This window comes from Zootermopsis nevadensis, unplaced genomic scaffold (assembly GCF_977971745.1).
Source record: "Zootermopsis nevadensis isolate Lab colony 2312 unplaced genomic scaffold, Znev_1.0 Znev_ptg000025l, whole genome shotgun sequence".
Lineage (NCBI taxonomy): Eukaryota > Metazoa > Arthropoda > Insecta > Blattodea > Termopsidae > Zootermopsis > Zootermopsis nevadensis.
In genome coordinates this window covers 2,714,557-2,737,186 of record NW_028259157.1, presented here as the reverse complement: position 1 = coordinate 2,737,186, position 22,630 = coordinate 2,714,557, and the positions used below count along the sequence as shown (strand labels likewise).

At 35.7% G+C, this 22,630-nt stretch overlaps 2 protein-coding genes across 2 annotated transcripts; both read right to left on the bottom strand.

The window, feature by feature from the left end:
- Positions 1–109: 109 nt before the first annotated feature.
- Positions 110–10,666, bottom strand: LOC110830236 (complex I assembly factor ACAD9, mitochondrial). Its single transcript, XM_087355767.1, has 10 exons — positions 10,264–10,666; positions 8,490–8,698; positions 7,792–8,028; positions 6,754–6,879; positions 4,653–4,773; positions 3,110–3,321; positions 2,215–2,383; positions 1,782–1,948; positions 1,473–1,679; positions 110–352 (listed from the first exon to the last, which is right to left on the bottom strand). Exons 1-10 carry the CDS (start codon positions 10,574–10,576, stop codon positions 179–181), a joined length of 1,935 nt encoding a protein of 644 aa, XP_087211893.1. The 5' UTR covers positions 10,577–10,666; the 3' UTR covers positions 110–178.
- Positions 10,667–14,164: 3,498 nt separating this feature from the next.
- On the bottom strand, positions 14,165–21,135 carry Arf4 (ADP-ribosylation factor 2). Its single transcript, XM_022064912.2, has 5 exons — positions 20,582–21,135; positions 19,298–19,378; positions 18,423–18,604; positions 15,849–15,974; positions 14,165–15,506 (listed from the first exon to the last, which is right to left on the bottom strand). Exons 1-5 carry the CDS (start codon positions 20,646–20,648, stop codon positions 15,420–15,422), a joined length of 543 nt encoding a protein of 180 aa, XP_021920604.1. The 5' UTR covers positions 20,649–21,135; the 3' UTR covers positions 14,165–15,419.
- Between the last annotated feature and the right edge of the window lie 1,495 nt (positions 21,136–22,630).

The following is a 22,630-nucleotide window of genomic DNA, read 5'->3' as shown; positions in this document are numbered from 1 at the left end:
AAAATGTCTTAATACTTCAGCAGAACTGTTGGTAAAGTCAAGTAATCACATAAAAGAAGTTCCTCTGTATTTGTGACATTTAAATTTTAATAAATATGATATTCTGCACTTCCTTTATAAAAGTTGTAATTTTATTTTTGTACAAATACAGAATTATTTCACATACAAATAATATGCACTAGTAATTTCTTGCAAGTGGATGCTCTGCAAAGTATCCATAGCTCTTGAATACCTGTTTTGCCACTTTCTTGTAATTGTAGTCATTGTTTATTACTGGACCATCATCAATGTCAAGAATGTTCCTCTTTACTCGAATATAAGCATCATGGCAAAATGTATGTGCCAAAGTTATCTGAAAGCAGAAAAATTTGTTCTAGAAAATTTATAACTGCATAATTTTCCATATTTAACCGAGAACAATATGACCTTAAATCAAAGATGAGACTACAGACTTCAAAACAAAGGAAAAATTAGTGTGCTTATAAATTACAAACATTTTGTACACTGCATCCAAATGCAATACAAGTATAATATTCAATTCTGTCTATTCTATGTGACTTGCATTGTAAAATTCTATTAATTCTATAGATATTTTCTAATTTCTTATTTGGAGTACATCCACTATGTAAATTCTTATCCATTGTATAACAATGGCCTAGGACTATTAGTGCAACAATGACCTCAGATCACTGAGAAGCAACGACCTAATGACACTGTTGCTTAACAATGACTTACAAGACATTATTGCAATAATGAATGTGATGTGGCATGAAGAATGTCTTTGGAATGTCAGGGTACTGAAAAGAGTACACCTTTCCAAACTTATTCAAGGATGATCCTGCACTAAGAAATTACTTACATATATCTGTACAAACTTACCAAGGCTACAAAGCATTGACTCATCAATTAAATGTCCTGAGGTGCATAAAATTTTATGTAGTGGTAGTGAAGTCAAGAGTTCAACCAATACACATCTCATGAGGAATTAATAAAGAGAATACTTTCTCAAGCTTTGTATATAAAATGTTCAAGCTCCAGATAAAACATCTCTATGTTCATGCATGACTGACTGTAAGCGAGCAGCAAAGAGGAAAAAGTGCTGCGCGCGCGCACACACACATATAAAAGCAGCAGCAGCAGCTATTCTATTAACTCCACACTTCTAGCAATGGGTCACAACGAAATATAACGTTAACAGTATCAACAATAACGATGGGTGAGACATACCAAGGAAGACATAATAGAGCAAGGGTTCTCAGCTTTTGCCATACTGTATTTGATAAACCAGCATCAAACATAAGGCCTTTCAGTCTGTGTTTCTTTAAATGACTGCCACACCATCAGACCACTAAATCACTATCTAACCATGCTAAATCCAGCATGACCTGGAACTACGGAGGGCAACTTACAAGACATTTGGTAACTACAGCACTTACTTATTTACTCTATCTCAGATTTAGCATGTTACTTACCTCTTCAGCTGAATTCTGTAATCCAATGCAATATGACCGTGATGCACGCCCTAATACAGCAGTCATAGCATAAATGTCAATAGCAACATCTGCAAGTCTCTTGAGCATCATCTGTTGGTCAATGACGGCTTTACCATGATGTAACAAGACAGTTTCTACCCCATACTGCAGACGCAAGACACAGTACTCCAGTAATTTTGCTGATCCCTGAAAAAAAATAAGGTTTCAGTTTTCATATGTTAAACACGAGATCCTGGTTATTAACCAACACAATATTTGCCTGTCTATTGGAAAGAAAGCAGTCAGTACCTGTAACGAAGGGTGCAGGTATCCATCCAAGCCCAGATTCAATGTCGGTGAATCATTAACTTGCCGTCTTTTCTGCCAAATTGTGTAAAAGAAAAAATTAGGATTCATAAGAGGATTCCTCATCTTCTTTGTTACTTCTTTCAATTCTATTCCAGCATACTGAATTCCTGCAAATCAAATGTTCATATATTTTCACTAAACAATTTTGAAACTGTTTATACACAATTCAGCATGAAATATTTCAGAACATATCATGTGCAGTCATCTTTCAATATACTCTTATATCATGGTTTCTGTCATTCTCTAACCAGGCAAGAGCCAGGTTAATTCACTATGATGTCCAGTTTTCCCCATTTTACATTAAACAACAGCTACAGATGATGCAGTGTTATTGAATAAACAATATATAATTAATAGAAAACAATTTGTGTACCCATCAATGCGATGAAAATTCTTAAAATCTCATTTGTTCCTTCAAAAATCATAGTAACGCGGGAGTCTCTGAGGATGCGTTCATATGGGTAGTCCTTCATGTACCCCATTCCTCCAAGAATCTGCAGACATTCACTGACACCATACCAGCAGCCTTCAGAACTGAACACCTGAAATTATAACTAATTCTGTCACTCAAGTACTGTACATGTATCACAGTGGGAGAGAAAAAAGGCACTATAATCATTAAATGTTAGACACTCGAATCTCATAATTTTAATTTTGGTCCATACTGGAAAATATGCACAACTTATTTCTAACAAACCTCCAGTTGTGGACTTAAAACATTCATGTCTTAGTGATATTTTTTCCTTAAATTTCATACTGTTATTTCTCATCAAACCAGCTGTTCAAAGAAGAACCTATACAAGTGGGTTGCCAGCTTGGTTTCTCAAGATCCTACGGAAAATTGAATATCATATGGCCTACAATTTCATTTTTATAATTAATTAAAATGTTTGTGGGTTATTCAGTCTTATGCACTGCATAAATGTAACATTTCACATTTATTATACTTTAGTGATGACCATAAATTTTTAATACTGTTACACTGAACATTTAAGTATGCCAAGGGAAGTCATATTATATCACTTAAAGATAAATTTTCATAATATCAAATTATTATGCAGTAATGAAATGTTCATAGTAGGATATGAAAAAGAAATTAAAACATTTGTATTGATTTATTAGGGTGAAGAAAGTTCAGCATTTATTCATCTTGCTTAAATTTATAAAAAATTAAAGTAAGTCCTGACAGAAGATATTTATCATTCAGTTATACTTATTATTTTCTGTTGATTATCAACTTCATAATTACATTAAATCATATGTTTTACCTTCACTATAGCAGCCTCAACAGCACAATCTGGATTTTCATAGGTGTCTAACATCCCAGCAGTTAGGTAAGCCATGCTCTCCATTGCATAAGTCAGACATGTGATTTTTGCAAATTTCTCTTGAATCAATTCAAACTCTGCCAACGGTTTACCAAACTGCTGCCTGTTGATGGCATGCTCAGCAGTCCAACCTATGAGCTTCTTCAGAACACCTGATTCATAAGGAAAATCACAATTACCATAATGAAGACATTTCGTGGCAACTAAACTTGGCAATCAGCCATGTCAATGTGACCAACGTTTCAGGAACCATCTCCATCCCCACCATCAGGGTTCTGATATTCTGATCAGAACTCTGATGATGGGGATGGAGATGGTTTCCTGAAATGTTGGTCACATTGTGTAACCAATTGACATGGCTGACTGCCTACAAAGATTTTATAGATATTCATTATTTCTCAAGTTTATTTACTGTTTCTTTGTAAACCTGAACAGCAAAAAATATGTCCTGCTGAAACTGAACATTTTAAAACATTATTTTTATTTCCACATTTTGTTTATCTTGATTTTATTATTCCAATTTTCCTGTTTTAGCACAGGCTTCATAATTCCTTCTTCCTGTTAATGACTGTCCTCTGAAACTAAAGTTGCCCTCTGCCTTAGCACAATGACATAATGGTATTTAGGTGTGGAAGTAAAACTCCAAGCACTCCAAACCTTACTTATTTCTACTTCATCATGTTACAAGGAGTAATTTGTTGGGGGAAATTCGACAAATAACAACAAAGTGCTTGTAGAGACTATTAGCAGAGTGATCAGCTTCATACTCTTGTTAAGTTTATCTCCAGTGCCAGATTGGGGAATGGGGTTTCGGACTGGTGTGGATGTACAGAAATGTTCCTGCCTGCACTGAAAATTGAACCCCAGAATCCCAAACTATAGTCAATGAGGTAACTGAGTTATCCTGGCTCATTAATGTCCTCTCTTAGTTACAATAGTATAAAGTTAATTCAATCACAGTTGCTGATGTATATTTTTTATTGTCTTTGTTTTGCTCTACACTGCTATTACTTTTACTTCTATTTTAAATTACCATAAGTCCCATCCACAGTAAATAATAAAACAAATGTCATCTGATAAATAATAAAACAAATGTCATCTGATGAGCGTGCTATTGATATATTCAACTTCTCTCAACACACAGCCAGCATGTACTGCACTCAGTCCCTCCTCCTAAAATTCCTAAAATGCATAATTCTGCAAACCATGGATTAGGACCAGGACTTGCTCTGACTCAGAATTATACAAAGCATCTTTTTGCAGATGTTAGCATCTTTCTTTCCTCATGGTAAATAATTGGTCTCCAAATTTTCATACTTTTCACAGGGCAGCATAATTATTCCTATTTATTCTTAATGCAATTGTGTAATTTTATTCTGTACTGAATTTGTTATTTTTAATTTTGATTTACATTTGTTAACCATATCACAGAGTGAATATCAACTGCCATGCTAATAAGATGAAAAGAAAATTATTAGCATACCTGCTGAACCAGAGCCCATGCCGAAGCGTCCACTATTTAGAATGTTCATTGCTACTTTGAAACCATCACCAACTTCACCTAAGATATTTTCAGCTGGAACTGGAGTATTTTCAAAATTCACCTCAAAAAATAAATTACAAATATTAGCAAATAAAATGGGACTTTCATGTTCCTGTTGTAAATTCATTGCAAAATCCACAGCTCACACAGAATGTACTCTTCAAAATACACACCTAGCCCTTATATTCATGGAAAACCATTGCCATTTTGAACTGGTATTAACAATCTGCTCTCTACTAGATAAATCTGAAAATACTGAAAATTTAAAACTGTGACAGATTGTGGTTACTTATTGCCATGATGATGGAGGCAGCAAGGACCTTGAAAATTACACGGAACTACAACCCAGAAGATAGCCATCTATGTACTTATCAACATGAGAATCTCAAACTCTACTTTGGTTATGGTTGTTACTCCAAATTATTGAAACAAAAAATCAGACACAATGAAACCCCTATTTAACCTTTTAGGTCTGTACAGAAAATATAAGGGCTGTTTAATAAACACTGAGAATGATTTTTTGTAAAATGTTTGAAGTCTTAAGGGAACTCATTTATGGTGGTTGGTAGCACCAACAAGTATAAGTCAGCATGTGGAGTTACATATCACTGCATGTTTAGTTGTGCTTGTCCTGTGACCTTGATTACAAGCTACAGCTATTTCACCCCCAAAGCCACACATCCATTATGATTGATGTTAAAGCATAACAACATGCTACATTGCAGAACAGTTCTCAAAACCCTCATGGACCATATCAGAAGAAAACAACTGGAGCTTGTTGAACACTGGATGCTTCATCATTACAATGCCAGATCACGTGATGCAAATAATGTCATTCAATTTTTGACAAGGGCATTCTGTATACCCCCACTCTCCCTACAGCCCATATCTAGTGCCTTGTGATTTATTTGTCCCCTACACTAACATGGTAGCTTCGAAGACAGTGCTTCCAGACTGCAGATGTTGCAGTCTAAGCTGTGAAGGTGATTTTAAAGATGATGTCCAAAAATGGCTTCAGCCATGTCTCTGATGAGTTGCAAAAATTCTGAGAAAAATATCGATTTCAGGGGAGCCTATTTTGAAAAATAATGCACTTGTAATAATTCAGAATACAGGAGGTATGTTTTAAAAAAATCATTCTCAGTCTTTATTGAACAACCCTCATCTATATCCCAGTAAGGAATGTATGTTCCTGGCCAAATGGGAAAATGCTGAGGTAAGTCTAAAGAGTTCTGATGATGGTGTGTTTTTAACAAATAACCAAGATAATAGACAAAGTCCAAAACAATGGTGAAGCTTATCAGAATATGTTATTTTACAAAATTAAAATTTATAAAAACACGAAGTTTGATAATTAGCACAATGAAAACACAAAATTACTTTGAAACAGCACAACATGCATACAAAGACTGAGCGGAGTGAAGGACCATGCTACGTAACAGTTGCCAGTGGCATAAAATCATTGTAAACATGTATGCCTGACCTTAACATGCCATTTTGTATATGGTAAATATTTCTTTATCTGAAAACATTATGTCAAGCACACTATTGTTTATGGCATTAAAATAAGAAGGCCTTTCATGCATGGCTTGCTGGTTGAGGCTTTGTACTGACTGACTGTTATTCTCCCTGCTCCCTTTCCTTCACCTACTCTCATGTGCCTGAGTCCAAACTCACAGATTCATGCTAGCTACTTCTACCATTCAGCTGAAGATCTTGAATGCAAAATTGGCTACATACAAGTTCAATGCAAAAAAGTCCATTCAACACTAAACCAAGGCTGTTAAAGTTCGAAATAAAATGTGGGTAAAACCTCCCATCTGAGAAATACTGAATAATAAAAAAACATTACATATGGTGGTTGAGATTTAACCAATGCCAAATTTAATGTAAATCTGTTCAGTAGTCTCAGACATAAAGCATACAGGCACATGGATAGACATAATGACATGAACATACTTCATGCACTCTGGCGAAGAAAACTAAAAAGTATATGCATATATTCTATAAACAGACTTATGGTTAGAAATCTAAACCTTACCTCACAAGTGTTTGATCCTCTGATTCCTAATTTATCTTCTGCTTTTCCACTGGTTACACCACCAAAATTCCTCTCAACTAAAAAAGCTGTCACAACATCCTGCTTTTCTCCTATATGGCCAGTTATCTGTAAAAAAAAGTATAATAAATAAGTTCCTAGTACTGGATTACCTTAATGTCAATCAAAGAAGAATATAACCCCAAGCAAGCTCATGTAATTCACATCAACACAAGCAAGATTCATGTTAATATTACTCTTCACTGATCAACTCTTTCCATTTTTACAGAGTTTCTTATACAGCACTGCTTGCTTGCAAAAGCTTAAGAACATTTTTTGTTGCTGAATGTTTTAACTAGCAATGTGTTCTGTGAGGACAATCAAGATATGGTTTTTTATGTTTTGCAATATACTTATTTTCAATTCAAATACCATCAACCTGTAAAGCCAGGAATTTAAATTTCCTGTCAACAGAGCTAAACATATTAACAAATTACAAAACACAAATCTGCAACATAATCATAATGTAATGCTAGAATAAGAAAGTAATAAAGCATTAAAATTTCAAAATTTATAAGTACAACATAAGAAATAGAAACTAGGCTCATAATAAAATCAGAACATATACTAAAGGAGTTTTAATCGCCCTGATGACGGAGGCAGTATGACCTCTGAAATGTTGGTGGAAATTTACCAGACTACACGACGCAATAACCCAGAAGACAGCAATCTTCAGACTCACTGCTGTGAAAATCTCAAATCTTACAAGTTTTATTTCTGTCCGTACAACAAAAGAAATATTTCATTATAACTTTAAAGCTGCTCAGGCTGCTCATGTATTGTCACATGTAATTACTAAACAAGTCACAAATAAGTACACAATACCAATTATCTAATTCTGAACATCACACAACATTCAGTAATTATACTTCACTTTTATAACTCTCAGGCAAAAAGGTCCACCCAAACCTGAAGTAAAAGCTACTGAAATATGAACAGCTTTTCATTTGTTGCTAAAACACTTTCATTTGTTTCACATACCTCTGTTTTTGCAAAAACTGTAAACAAGTTCGCAATGCCACCATTACTGATCCAAATTTTGCTTCCATTCAATATCCATGTATTTTTGTCATCAGACAGTTGTGCTCGTGTTTGGATGGAAGCAGCATCAGATCCACTTCCAGCTTCTGTGAGACAAAATGCTGCAATCCACTCCCCTGTTGCTAGACGAGGAAGATAGCGACGTTTCTGTTCCTCATTACCAGCAATGAGAATTCCCTGAAATTAAAATAACTGCTTATCAAAAAAAGTGGCTTCCTGCTGGTCAACAGACAGGTTATAATGGGGAGTACAAGAGTGCTTTCAGCTATGGTAAACATGCTGGCAAACATATAGCAGTGTATGAAAATTAATTTGAAGGTGCTTTAGAGCAAAACATAGGCCAAAGATCTGCCAGGTTTATAATATGGTGACAACTTCCTTATGCTTCTTTTACTCACATAACATTGTTTTTTAGTCACACTATTTACTGACAGATATCTTGTATTTTTATTGGTAAAGTTAAAAACAGGCCGAAGCTGAAGGTTAATTTTACAAGGAGTATGGTTGCAGATGACATGTGGTGTGGACTAAAGTGCAGTCACCATACTGAAATGATGTATAACTATCTGGATCCTCCTGTCATTAAATGGCACATTACCAGCACTGAACACTGAAAATATGAAGCAGTAAAATCGAACCTTGAGTCCTATGGCTTGGTGTGCTGCTAGTGTTACTGCAATTGATCCATCTATTGAAGTGACCTCACCTAACCGGGCATACTCGGTGGCATTCAAACCTAAACCACCATATTCCTCTGGAATTTGCTGACCAAATAAACCAAAAGACTTCAACTGATCTAATGTTTCTTGAGGGATATGACCAGTTGCATCAATCTTTTTGGAGTCAACTATAACAGGAAACCAAGAAGTATAATTCATTATTAAAATTCAAAGCAAAATTACACATTTCCTTTGTGTTAAGCATGAAATTTATATTATGTTACTAATTATCTGTTGAAAAATGCTGTGTGGAGTTTCCTAACTTTCTGGTGCCCTACTGCATCATCTACAATACTCACTTTCCACATACTCCACATAACCTGAAGAATATGTTTTGAACCAATCTGGCCATCACTAGGTTCAATTCCCTGCTCCTATGTCATTACATTAAAGACCTCCTCCCTGATGGTCAGAAATAATAACTAGATATTAAAACATTTATAATTATAAATGTACAATGTCATAGAAACAGGAAATTTAACCTGATGATGGTCATATTGGTTTGAAGCACTGAAACACGTTGTCCAAGTGAACGGACAATGAACAATGTATGTATTTGTGTGGGTGAAAAGTATTGGAAGAAAAACCAAGAATTCAACATAACATACAGGAATGCCACACTACAGACAAACTTGAGAAGAAAACTACTTTCCCCAAGAACAATATACTAAATTTAATTTATTCTTGACTTCTCCATGGATGCAATTTAAATGTTAGTCATCATCATCTAGCAGTTAATGAGTAATGCCAGTTTACCCATCATTCAAAAATCCTTTTAAAAGTAATCCCCAATTTCAAAATCCACAAACTTTTGTTCTAGTGTCTTTCTGGCTTTTGGATGGTTTGAACAGTGCTGATACAGTACACCGCTCTTAGAAAGTATAAAATTTGTTGATGTTGTTTACTGCAATGTCAATAGATGTATTATCTACCTTCACACAATGGTTTTTTTCCTGTATTCTGAAAATGATACATGAAATATATACTTGGTTGCATATTACATTATCATATAACACTGCTTTCACCACATACACACTCTGCTTACAATTACCACTATAGCATTTCTACAGAACTATAGGCTGAAGCTCTCATAGTATTTTTATGTCACTTTATCATATCAAGTCATTCACCATTACAGAATAAATCCTCTTTCCTATCAGAAATTTTTGTGTTATTCGGTTACATTTAAGTAAGTCTTCATCTGTGAATATCTAAATTTAAATAAGTACATACTACAAATAATTTATGCCATTAACACCTGAAAAGTACATTCTGTAAAACTGGATAAATTTAATATGAAAAGAAAGAAGTGTTTAAAGAGTGGTGGGACACAAACACTTGCATCTTGCCACGAGATTTCAATACCACAGATACTCAGCAGTTCATGTCAAAACATGACAAGAATTCAAACATGCCAGTTGCAAACAGTAATAACATATAACCTATACATAACATAACCTTGTCAAAATATAAATCAATGCATCTCCTTTCTGCGCTCCAATTTTCAAAACTTCATTAGATCATGGCTTGTGAATGATATGTAAAATTCCATACATATCCCAAAATTTGTACTGAGATACGCGTAGTTGGGTTGGGCTTGATACGCATAAAGGTGTTCTCAGTTGCTGCTGTTACTACTAGCAGCAATATAACAATATGAGGGTGTCATTAAATATAGTACAAAAACAATCACCATCAGAAAAAAATCTCTCAATGGGTGCAACCATTTCATTAAGTGTTTGTAATCGTTCCTTATCAAGAACCTCGGGATAAGTAAGAATATCACTGTCGAACTTCCCAAGGAAAATGTTCTTTGCAAATGGAAATTTCTGTTGTTTCTTCTTGACTGACGGCGATACAGCATTTTTGCTCTCCGCTGCAACTGTCTCTTGGGACACAGAGTGACTGTAATTTTGTTCTGCTAAGAATGACAAATGCGGCCTTGTAGTTCTTCTAAACATCAAATTGGCTGCAGCAGGCATAAATATTACCTTCGTAGAAGCCATTTAATCACAAGAAGCTCACGTCTACCCACAAAACTTCCACCCACCTCTTTGAACTACTCTACCAACTGATTTTACTAGTTATTCACATAGCCACTGGAATCAGGATTGCCAATAGCCCAATTTAATAATATCAACCCTGAACCCCTCCAGCGCACATGGCACGACATGTGGATGTAGCTGACAGGAAGGACGTTTGGAAAGTTCATGTTCAGCAGGTAAGCCGAGGCTGTCCCTGAAAAGGCAGTCAAGTAGGCGCAACGAGATGACCAATACCCTGGCTGAGGTTTTCCGTGTTTTTCCTCAGTTAAAAGGCAAATACCACGGTATAATTCAAGAGGCAAACGGCCGGCTTCCCCCAGTCACCGAGGCCTGCAGCTGAAGTGATTCCCCCCCAAAGTCGCAGGTGTCTTCAGCTGAAGCGACCTCACCCGCTCTGGGTTCTAACCCCAGAGAACCAACCAAATTCCTTTGCACAAAGGACAAGTTGACTGACGTGATAACCTCTCATCAGCAGCAACAGACCCTAGTTTGAATAGTCGAGGCTCCCGCCACAACACCCCCGTTATCGTATGCAAATTCCCGTTTCAGTTATAAGGCTCTGTTTACCATTTCCAGTAATGCGTTTCCTACGCAGGAATGGTGTTACCTAGCAAGGGACGATGTCTTACGCTAGCGCGGGACTCCGCTCTTAGCTTTTTCGTTGGTTTTTGGAATGTTCGGCGGGCAAGGTAGGATGGAATGGTTTTCACCAGGTAGAACGGGTATTTGAGAACGGTTTGTTTATAAAGGAGGCCTTTGACCACATCCAGGAAAATTTCTGTTGAACCTTTCGAGGCGGGCTAGCTGCAGCATCATGCTCTCTGGGTCAAAAACCAAACTGCTCATCACCCAGCAGCCCTCGCATGTTTACCTCCTGTAGGACCATAGTTAGTAGGATTTTCTCAAAGAGTTTGCCGACTGTGTCAAGAAGACTGATGGGTCTGTAGGAAGAGGGTAGCACGGGTCCTTCCCCAATTTTAGTATGGACACCACACAAGCATGTTTCCATGCCAGTGGGAAGTACTGCTTGCGGAGGACTGCGTTACACACTTTCATGAGAAAGGTTATCACATGCTCAGAGGAGACGCACAATCCAACACAACTGCTTGATTTGGTTATTTGCACCAGAACACTAATTAGCCTATAAGAAATACAACTGTGGTCAATAATCCTCTGTAATTGTCCTTCATATGGGTTTGAAACATGCTGACCTTTTCCATGTGTAACCTGATAGCAACATAATAGATGTAGCTACCAAAGCACGTATAATAAACATTTCCTGTCCATGGTGAAAGACAATTTTAATTCTTGAAATTAAAAAATGTACAGTGAGCTGGGCTGCACTCCATTAGTTAGAATAAAATCAGTGAGAGAGCACACACAAAATGAACTGGCAGGCTGGGTGTGATCCATGAGCTAGAGATGCCTGGTCTAATGTGAATGAGTAATACAACTATATCGTCTAGTCATAAATTTATCTCAGTATGAAAAATTCAAAATCAGGCTGCTAACACATTTTCAACTGAAGATGGCTCTCTTCTGGAATGTTGCACCACATAGTCTGGTAAATACTGGCTGATGTACAGAGCAGTATACTGCCTCCATCATCAAGGCAGTCAACATCCCAGAAGACAGCCTAGAAATCCTGAAAGAATAATCAGTTTCCTCCTGGACAGATTGCACATGATCATCAGCTGTAATAACACTAACTAACTAGATGGCTTACCAAACCCTAAGGTTCATCACCGAAATAACCAAAGCCCTCCACCGGACCCTGTCCTGGGCCAACAAAATCCAGTCTCCTTCAACTCCTATCTCCCATAGATTCCACCTGATATTATTCTCCCATCTACATCTAGGTCTCCCCAGTGGTCTCTTCCCCTCTGGCTTCCTAACCAATACCCGGTGCACACCTTGTCCCTTCCATGCACGCTACATACCCCACCCATCTCATTCTTCTTGACTTAATCACCTTGACAATACTGGGGGAGGAGTACAGATTTTTAAGCTCATCATTATGCAGTTTTCTCCAGACCCCATCGTCTTCTCTCCTAGGCCCAAATATCCTCCTCAACACCCTATTCTCAAACACCTGCAATCTGTGTTCCTCCCTCAGAGTGAGAGACCGTGTTTCGCACCCATACAAAACAACACTGTAATAACACTGCTGAACCTAAATCATACACATGCAGGAGAAACCTGAAGCTGTACAGGGCATGCAGTGGTATCCATTGCCACCTACAAATGCATCATAGTTCTTACAGTAACTTTGGTCCAGTTACCTACATGGAAAAAATATCAAGAGCACCATACAACCTCGAATAATATTCACCATGTACAGGCAACTCTCAGTTTACGAACGAGTTCCATTCCAAGACGTTCATTATACGTTTTTGTTCGTTATGTGTATCTTGCATTCCTGAGCTTTTACGATATGTATCGTATACGTTAGCAGCCATTTTAAAGCATTAAAACCCTGTACTAAACATCGAATGGTCTATACAGTATGTTTTATTATAATGTATGTATGCATTATGATTTATCGTATATGATACGTAATGTAAAATAAAATAAGCAAATAATAATAATAAAACAATATATCGTACTTGTTAATTTTAATTAGAAATATAAAGTTACAAAACAGAAATAAAAAAATGAGTACTAACATAATATATGTTCCTTTGAAAGGGTTACAAAGTTCAAATAATTGGGAACAACAATAACAAATCAAAATGACACTCATGAGGAAGTTAGGAGATTAAATTCTGGAAATGCATGCTACTTCTCAGTTCAAAATACTTTGTCTTCCAGTCTGATTTCTAAGAACCTGAAAATTAAAGTATACAAAACAATAATCTTGCCTGTTGTTTTGTATGGGTGCGAAACATGGTCTCTCACTCAGATTGCAGGTGTTTGAGAATATGGTATTGAGGAGGATATTTGGGCCTAAGAGGGAAGACGATAGGGCGTGGAGAAAACTGCATAATGATGAGCTTAAAAATCTGTACTCCTCACCCAGTATTGTCAGGGTGATTAAGTCAAGAAGAATGAGATGGGCGGGGCATTTAGCAAGCATGGATGGGACAAGGTGTGCACCGGGTACTGGTTGGGAAACCTGAGGGGAAGAGACCGCTAGGGAGACCTATACGTAGATGGGAGGATAATCTCAGGCAGGATCTATGGGAGATAGGAGTCGAGGGAGACTGGATTTTGTTGGCCCAGGACAGGGTCCGGTGGAGGGCTTCGGTTAATTCGGTGATGAATGAAATGCGACGTTCGTTATAGTGAATGTTCGTAAACTGAACATTCTTTAACTGAGAGCTGCCTGTACTGTAATACTGCTTATATTGTAGAGTGCAGAGGGAAAATAAATGCTGAGAACCAAATACTAGAAATTACATTAAAATAGTCTACTGTTTGGCCTGAAGCCCTTGTCAGTCCCTTTTCCTCTTCTATTTGCAACACAAACCTGTTATAATTTTTATAACACAGATTTGGTAATTTAAATACATTCACAACAAAACAAAGTAAAATGGTGTATTATACAGATGAGTTTATGAATTCTCTTTATTGTTTCTGAAAATGTTACACATGACCTTTAAAGTTGTTTGGTACTATGTTCAACTCTTAATTCCAACAACCGCAAAGAAACAAGGACAACACACCTAACGCAAAGCAATGTTTTAACTGCCAAAACAAAAGTGACTACACAGATATAGTCAGCAGAGTGCCTTAGCTCAAGGCTAATTGGAAACATATGTATACATAAAAAACGAAAAAAAATTAAATGAGCATGAAGAACAATGGAAGTACAACTTCACTAATGAAGAATCTAAAAATTCCACTTCAGTTTTTCAAAAAAATCCACAACTAAGGCAAGACCACATTTTCAAGGGGAAAGAGAACAGCTATAAGTATTTCCTTTGTCAATTCTCCTATAATGTGTAACAAGTCAACAAAATTATCCTGACATGGGATCATTTTTAATTACACTGTAATAATTAGATAAGTACACATACAAAATGTCTACTTTTTTGCTTAGTGTTTTTAGTGATAAAGTAATTCAACATAAATAATGCACTGTTAATAATCACAACTACTATAACAAATTAATATTTTAGCACACTAAAATGATTGTACAATACAGTGTAACTTCTGAGATACAAATTTATAATTAATATCATTTATATTTAAAGTAAATTCAGTGTGACTGTATGGAAGGAGTTGAACATGGAGTGTCTCTTGCACACAGTAAGGACAAGAATAAGTCAGCTACACAAAGACCATCATAATGAACAGCACCTCCAAAGTGTCCTTTGTCAAAATCAAGAACTATTATTACTCATCCCAGCAGCCTAATTCTGTTCCACATAAACTCTTTGTTACCCCTCTAAAAAAGTTCCACCTTGATGAAATATTCTTAAAACTTTGCATACCGTGTAGTGTATTACAATATAAATAAGCACACAAACAACTATTAACACTATAAAGAAGACACTATTGCCATATGAGTTTCAACCTTAAAGGGTCATCATCAGTGGCATCAGGGAAATCAATTCATTTAATTAAATGGCTCAAACTTGATTTAGAAATTTTTTAATTAAATGAATTGATTTCCCTGATGCCACTGATGATGACCTTTTAAGGTTGAAACTCGTATGGCAATAGTGTCTTCTTTATAGTGTTAATAGTTGTTTGTGTGCTTATTTATATTGATGAAATATGCTCGCACACACAAACACTCACACAGTTTTACACTGGAGATGCTTTTACATATCACTGGACACAATTACAACCATCAATTTCACTTCTTTGCCAACTCATTTGACAACCAGTCCAAACCTTCATACAAACCGTGCCCCTGGATGGCACATGTAGCCTGAATGTACCACTGCAATGAGAATAAAACAATATCAGTGATATTATGATTGAAGCACAAACCTTTAGCAACATAACAAAAATTACAGACTTTGCATGTGTCCATAATTTTGGCAGACATAAGCATATATGGATAATAATAAAATAAAATCTTAAAAGAACAGTTTATGATGAAAATGACTAGTCTTAACAAACTCGTGCTATTAATATCTATGGTCCACTGCAACAGGGACTTCATCATTTGCTCAAAACTACCATGGAAGTCATTAATAACTGCTTGATCTCCAACAAGCCTTTTGCAGTATGCTGCAACCTCTAAAAGCAGCAAAGCTGTTTTATGAGAAATATCACTTACATGACGATTACGTAGTTGGTTCAACCCCAGTTTATCTGTAAGCTCAGCAGCACTCATCGCATTTGGCAAGTCCTGTTTGTTTGCAAATAACAACAGAACTGCATCACGGAGTTCATCTTCTTGAAGCTGTGAACCACAAAATTTACATTCAAATTAAATTTACATCCACAATTAGAGACTGATTATACAGTTTCTGCAAGTGCAATGTTATAATTTGGGGTTGAGTTCCTGAATTAAAGAAAAATTATAAAGAATTAAAAAATCAATATTTTATTGCCTAAAACAAAACATAAAGCAATAAAAACTGATTACTAAACATTATATAAAAATTATTTTTTGTCTGGTAACACTAACACTACTACTAGAACTTTCCCTCTTATCAACAATTATTACTGGGTATAAACCATAAAATTGTTTAAAAACAGCAAAATCTTTCATAAAGCAGAGCATAAGGCAAACTGACACATGCTCTTCACCCGTTTTCAATGACTAACTGAAAGATGTTTCATCCTTTGTTAGCATTTTCATTAGCATGTATTCAATTTTGATTAGTACATTTCAGATGTGTGAGTTCATGTTTAAATGATGAGCCATGTGGGTATATGCTTCATTACAAAACTTTCTATGAGCAAAATTTTGTAATTCAAGGACAACTGAATTACAAGTCTTCAGTGGTAACGGATACAGTGAACTCATGTTATTCATTATTAATCACATGAATATCTATCTTTGAAAAAGCAAGAAAAATAGATATTAATTGCCTAATTTGTAGTGAAAGAATTTCAGTATTCAAGGCTTTAAATTGAAACACCATTTCAGTTCAAATTATTAAGGGGTCTGTGTCAATTTATATGTGCATGAAAAAGCAAGGGAAGTTAAGGAAATTACAACTGGAAGGAGGACAAATCTTACTCCAAAGTGTACTTCAGTTACAGAATAAACTAAAGGAAGCAGTGACTGGAGCAAGCTTTTCATGATATATAACACTACAAAGCACAATAAACCACTTTCAAACAGTGAATTTGTGAAACAATGCATGCTGGATGTAGTTGATGCAATCAGAATAAACAGAGTAGCATGTTGAAAACATTAAGTTGATCCAGGAGAACTGTACATCATATTAAATGATTGAAGGACTTGCAGACAAAACTCAGATATTCAAAACATCACTTAATATCACTGGATGACATTACTGATGTATCACAGCTTAATTACCCCTTAAAAGGGCTTAATAATCAATAAATCAGGAGTTGGGGTAGCTTAGTCAGTACAGTGACTATGGACTAAATGACCGGGGTTCAATTCCCAGCAGAAGCAGAGGATTTTTCTTCTAGCCTCTGTGTCCAGACCATTTCTAGGGCCCACCCAACCTCCTATCCAATGGGCGCTGAGGGTAAAGCACAGCTGAGGCATGACACTGACCACTCACTCCCACCTAGTGCCGAGGTTAAGAATGAGTAGGACCTATACCTACTTCCCCCCCCCCCCCAGTCTACATGGTATGTAGTGAGAGTTTTGTCTTTTACCTTTTTCAATAATTAATAAGTCTGCATTTGTGAGTATTGTATGATTCTCAGCATAAACAGTGATTATTTTTTTAAACAGCATTAACCAAGTGATTTTAGTAATACAAAGGTAGTGTTTTCTGTTGAGGTATGGGTGGAAGTTTTAAATAGCACCTAGACAAGCTTCAAGTTAAAAGAGGTAACTGAAATTTATACAAAGTGCAAATGACAAGTTTGTTGGCATCACTAAATTACTTTCCATGGCTCTTGCAGGACTAGAGTAATATTCCTTGTTATAAGGGAAATCATTTACTTCCTGACCAATAAATCTGGTTTTATGTCATGTGTTATCACTTACTGTGACATATCAGCATTCTGATGAGATAATGAGAAGGATGAAGTATGTAAGATAAAAGTCGCTTAGAAAATTAGCAGTGAAATACTTTCATGAAGAACGTTAAGAATCTAGTATTGATTGACAGGTGTGGCATGCTACTGGAATGACTTACATAAGAAAGACAGTTTTTAAATGCTTTCATAATTGGTCTTAGAAATGCTATAATGTTAAAAGGCTTGGTGTGAAAAAGAGAAATAAAGAATTAAAGAAAAGCTATTACTTCTTTGAAAGTTCTGTATGCTAAGAAGCGCAAAAGTAAAGTTGGTGATACAAGGTTTCAATGGATAAAAATTATTACATTATTCTGCACTAACATTTATTGGAATTAACCCACTACCTTGAGTTTTAGGTGTTCTGTGGCTATACATAAAATGAAGATCATTATATGGCCACATAATGCCTGTCCACCCACTTCATTTGAAAGTTCACATTTTTCATCCATTCATCTTTACCCCTTCAAAAATTCACCTAATCATGCATCTATCACTTGCCAGTCATTTGAGAAACTTGATAATGAATTATAAAGAAACTTGGGCAGATTTTAAGCTTGTGACTTTGCACCTGATTGCTCTACTGCCATGAAAGGAAATTGCAAGCCAATATCAATATATAATAAACATGCAGAATACAAGGTAGTTAATTTCTTTACACATTTGTAATTAAAACCTTTACCATGTTCTGAAGCTCCTTCTCTGCCTCAGCAATCCTTTCCCTGTCATTAGAGTCTACTACAAAAATCAGTCCCTGAGTATTCTGAAAGTAGTGCCTCCAGAGGGGCCTGATCTTGCCTTGCCCACCAACATCCCATACAGTGAAGCATATGTTTTTGTACTCCACAGTCTCAACATTGAAACCTGCCAACACAACAAAATAAATTACAAATCAGCATGAATAAAGCACAAATCAGACACCAGAGTCAGCCTTATTAATCTGCAACTAAATAACAAAAATAGCTGACCTGATTATAAGTGACAAAAGATTTTCAAAGTAGTGTAGAAAGATGGCACAGACTTAAAATATCAATCTTACATGTGCAATAACAAGAAAAGAAGCACAGCAACACTATGCCATTCACTGACTAATCTCAGTCAATTCCAGACACCTTTTACTTTTTATGCTCGAAAAAGCTTGTTTTTGTAAGCAGAAATCCTTCAACATTGCCAAAAATTAAGTGTTCTAGCAATTTATCTTTCTTATAATATGGCTTCACTTGCAATGGCAATGGAAATGTTAACAAATGTGAACACGTAAGCACTGAAAACTACTTCAAACTGGCTGGCAAGACAACTGACTAAAAATTAGCTCAACATCAACACCAAATATCTTCTACTCAGCAGTGGGATGATTCAGTATTGCATAAATTTTAAATGAAAATATTTAAATCTTCCATTATCTTATCACATATATGATGGTGCAAGCAATAATGTAAGAGTAACAAGAACTATCCAATGCAACTAAACAAAATTACAAATTATGGCATCTATGACAAAATTACAACTGCATGAACTCCAAAATAAAATTTTTCTCATTATTTCAGTTATACTTACCGATAGTTGGAATGGTGGTAACTATTTCTCCTAGCTTCAACTTGTATAATATTGTTGTTTTCCCTGCTGCATCCAGTCCAACTAAGTGGAAAATGAAGAACTTGATATACTTAACATGATACCGAATTTTATTTGTGCTACTCAAAATACCTACACAGAATTAGGTCTGCTTGCTGAATAATTCCTGTTATGTATCACAACACTTTTGCTTCAGGTATAATACATGTTTTATACAACATGTAAACTATTATTTAAATAAAGTGGTAACATTTCGCAGTTGTTAAAACAGTCAGTGATGCGCAAACTGACACACTTCCTATATCTTTCGAAGTATATCAATAGGTTAGCAAAGAAAATGTTGAAAATGACATCCACATTACAAAACATAACTAGAAACTTGACTTTTGTTTGTCAATTTACTCTTCTCTTCACTATATTTACTACGCACTGCAACCATAAGGACAAATTGCCATGTACTAATTACTCATACTGCATGAATAAAACAATATAACCATATTATCCATGATTTATAGGGAGGCATGATAAACAAAGATTAACTAATCATGAAAAGTAAAGTCAGTTTCTGACACAACGCAAACAATTCATGTAAATTTGTATGACATGAAGCTTTCACAGCGACCAAGTATAATGAATTATTCTCTGGCTACAAGCTGTGTCAGGTGATTTAATGAAGAAAACACCAACGTTTCGAGAACCATCTTCGTATAATTTTTGTACCCCGAGGTCGATGGCGAAGATGGTTCTCGAAATGTTGGTGTTTTCTCCATTAAACCACCTGACACAACTGGTAGCCCAATAATTCATTATAACTCATGTAAATTGTTTTATACTTGTATATTTTCTTATATGTTAGGGTTTGTGTACAGACAGAGGCATTAATGGTTGAGTATGAGGTACACTTTTTATTTTTTTTAAAAAATTATAACAATTATAACTGCTTAACTGTTATGATGCAACTGAAAACTGAATGTCTTTATTCCCATAAAACAATATTCACTAATTTTATTTGTGGCTTAAAGTTTAACTACTGTGGCAACAAAACTGGCATACATTAGTAAAACTGATATTTCCTTTAACATGAAATAGCAAACTGGCTTTCTAACTCACTCCTTAACCTCAACTGCTAATGGAATCATACAGAACACAAAACATTTTTATAATACTTCGAAATTACTTTCTACCAGTATTATAACGAAAGTATAATAATTTTGGCAGTAATAACACATGTTCTTTCGCCAATTCTACTGAAATCATTACACTCACCCATCAAAATTCTCATTTGCTTCTTCCCAAAAAGCCGTGTCAAAACACTAGAAATTGTCAAACCCATGACTGTGATGGAAATGTTACTACACCACTTATAAGCTCTGGTATATATATATATTCATACACAATAAAGGTACACAATCGGAAGCAATACTCCCTCTCACACGTGCAATTCAATAAATATCACGCATCTGCCACGTCAATTTCACTTACACGTTCACCCATTGAGCTACGTCACTAGCAGAGACGGGAATGCTATTGCCACCAAGATCTAAAACATAACTGCCAACAAATCCTAATGGTGGTGTAATGAACTTTGATATCCTGCAATAATTTAATTAAATCACTAAAGAGTGCCGATGAAAGGAAGGTAGCTGAATGTAATGTCAAAATTATCTAGTCTACGACGCACTTCTACAAGCGATTCACAGCTCAGCTCTTTCCGCAATAACTAAAGCGGATTGTTGACGGCAGTAATGTAACGACAATGCCGAGTAAACACGACGTTCCCTAGGTAACCATTGTTGTCGATTTGTTGATACGGATGTTACACACTTTCGTTCCACGTTTTCCTCTCACTTTTTTGCCGAATGACCCTTCCGTATAGACGTATTTACGTCAAAAACATTAATGACATGACAAAAAGTCGTGGACACGTCGTATATTACACCTTTCCCTAACAATATGAAATAAATATAAAACAACAAGAAGTTTAAAGATGAAGATTTTTGTGTTCTGGGTTGTGTGTGCCGTGTAGTATGTTGACCAATGTTTCAGAGATGCTTATTGCCTCCATTATCAGTGTAATGATTGAGGCAGTAAGCACCTCTGAAACGTTGGTTAGTTTCCAGCATATAAATTTCCTACAACCACAGGCCCTGCCAACATAATTATATATTAATCACAGCATTATAAATTTCTTTAATTACAGTTATAGAGCAGATAAAATTGCATAAACTTTCACTTTCCTGCAAGAAGAAAATGGGCTACTAAAAACCTGATACTACAATTAAGATATTATCTGGGAAATTACCAACAGACAAAATACATGCTTTATTATGCTGTATATTTAAAAGCAGTGGTAGCATTAATTTGTAATGCTGTTACTAAAATTCATGTTTTCTAAACCATCAAATGGAAGGTCAGGGCTGGAAAGTACTAGCTCTGAGATTACATGCCACTATGTATGGCTTTTGAGCTAACTCAGATGCAAAACTCTGGAAAAATAGTCTTAGCATTTGTAACATACAAATAACAAAAACTGAAAACTTACACAATGAATGTTGGTAGCAGGTTTATCTGACAGGAGAGTCAACTGCTAAACCTAGTTGTGTATATAAGAAACACATTGTAATATGCCTTCTCCATGTTTTTAGCTATTCTTGATATTAAAAAACAATTTTTTTTAATTTGTTACTGGAATAAGACTGACAAAAGTACCACCAGAGTATGCAAAAGAATAGATTAAAATACAGATGTGCTAAGGAAAGTTGCATATGAGACCACAGAAAGCAAGAGACCCCTGCACCATGATCAGTTAACTGTGCTTAATCATTTAACATTCATAAAAGCTTCAACCAATCTTGCTTCAGATCAAAATCAGGGTCTTTTAGTTTATATACATGTTTAATTGCACTTTTTCAGTAACTCAGTTACATGTATCTGTGGTCACTTGAACTCCAAACATGAACAAACTAAATGGTGTCTGACAAAGTCTCATAAGGATTTTGTAATTGCTTAATATACAGAGAGTAACTTTAAGGTCTGTCACAAATGTAACTGCGAGCTCTACCAAAACAATAGAAAAAGGTTTCTTCCCAAGTTACAATTTTCCTTCCTCAAATTTCTGACGTGGCATCATATTTTTTCTTTGCTTCCTCTCAATGCTGGCAGTATAAATTTAATAAAAATTCCTCAAAATGTCCTACATGAGTTTTCACAAAACACCAAGTACCTCCTGTCATTTACTGCCAAACTTCATAGGGTAACGCAGACTGTGCGACAAAAATCTTCATCTTACTGCCAAAGAGTTGGTATATTGTGCAT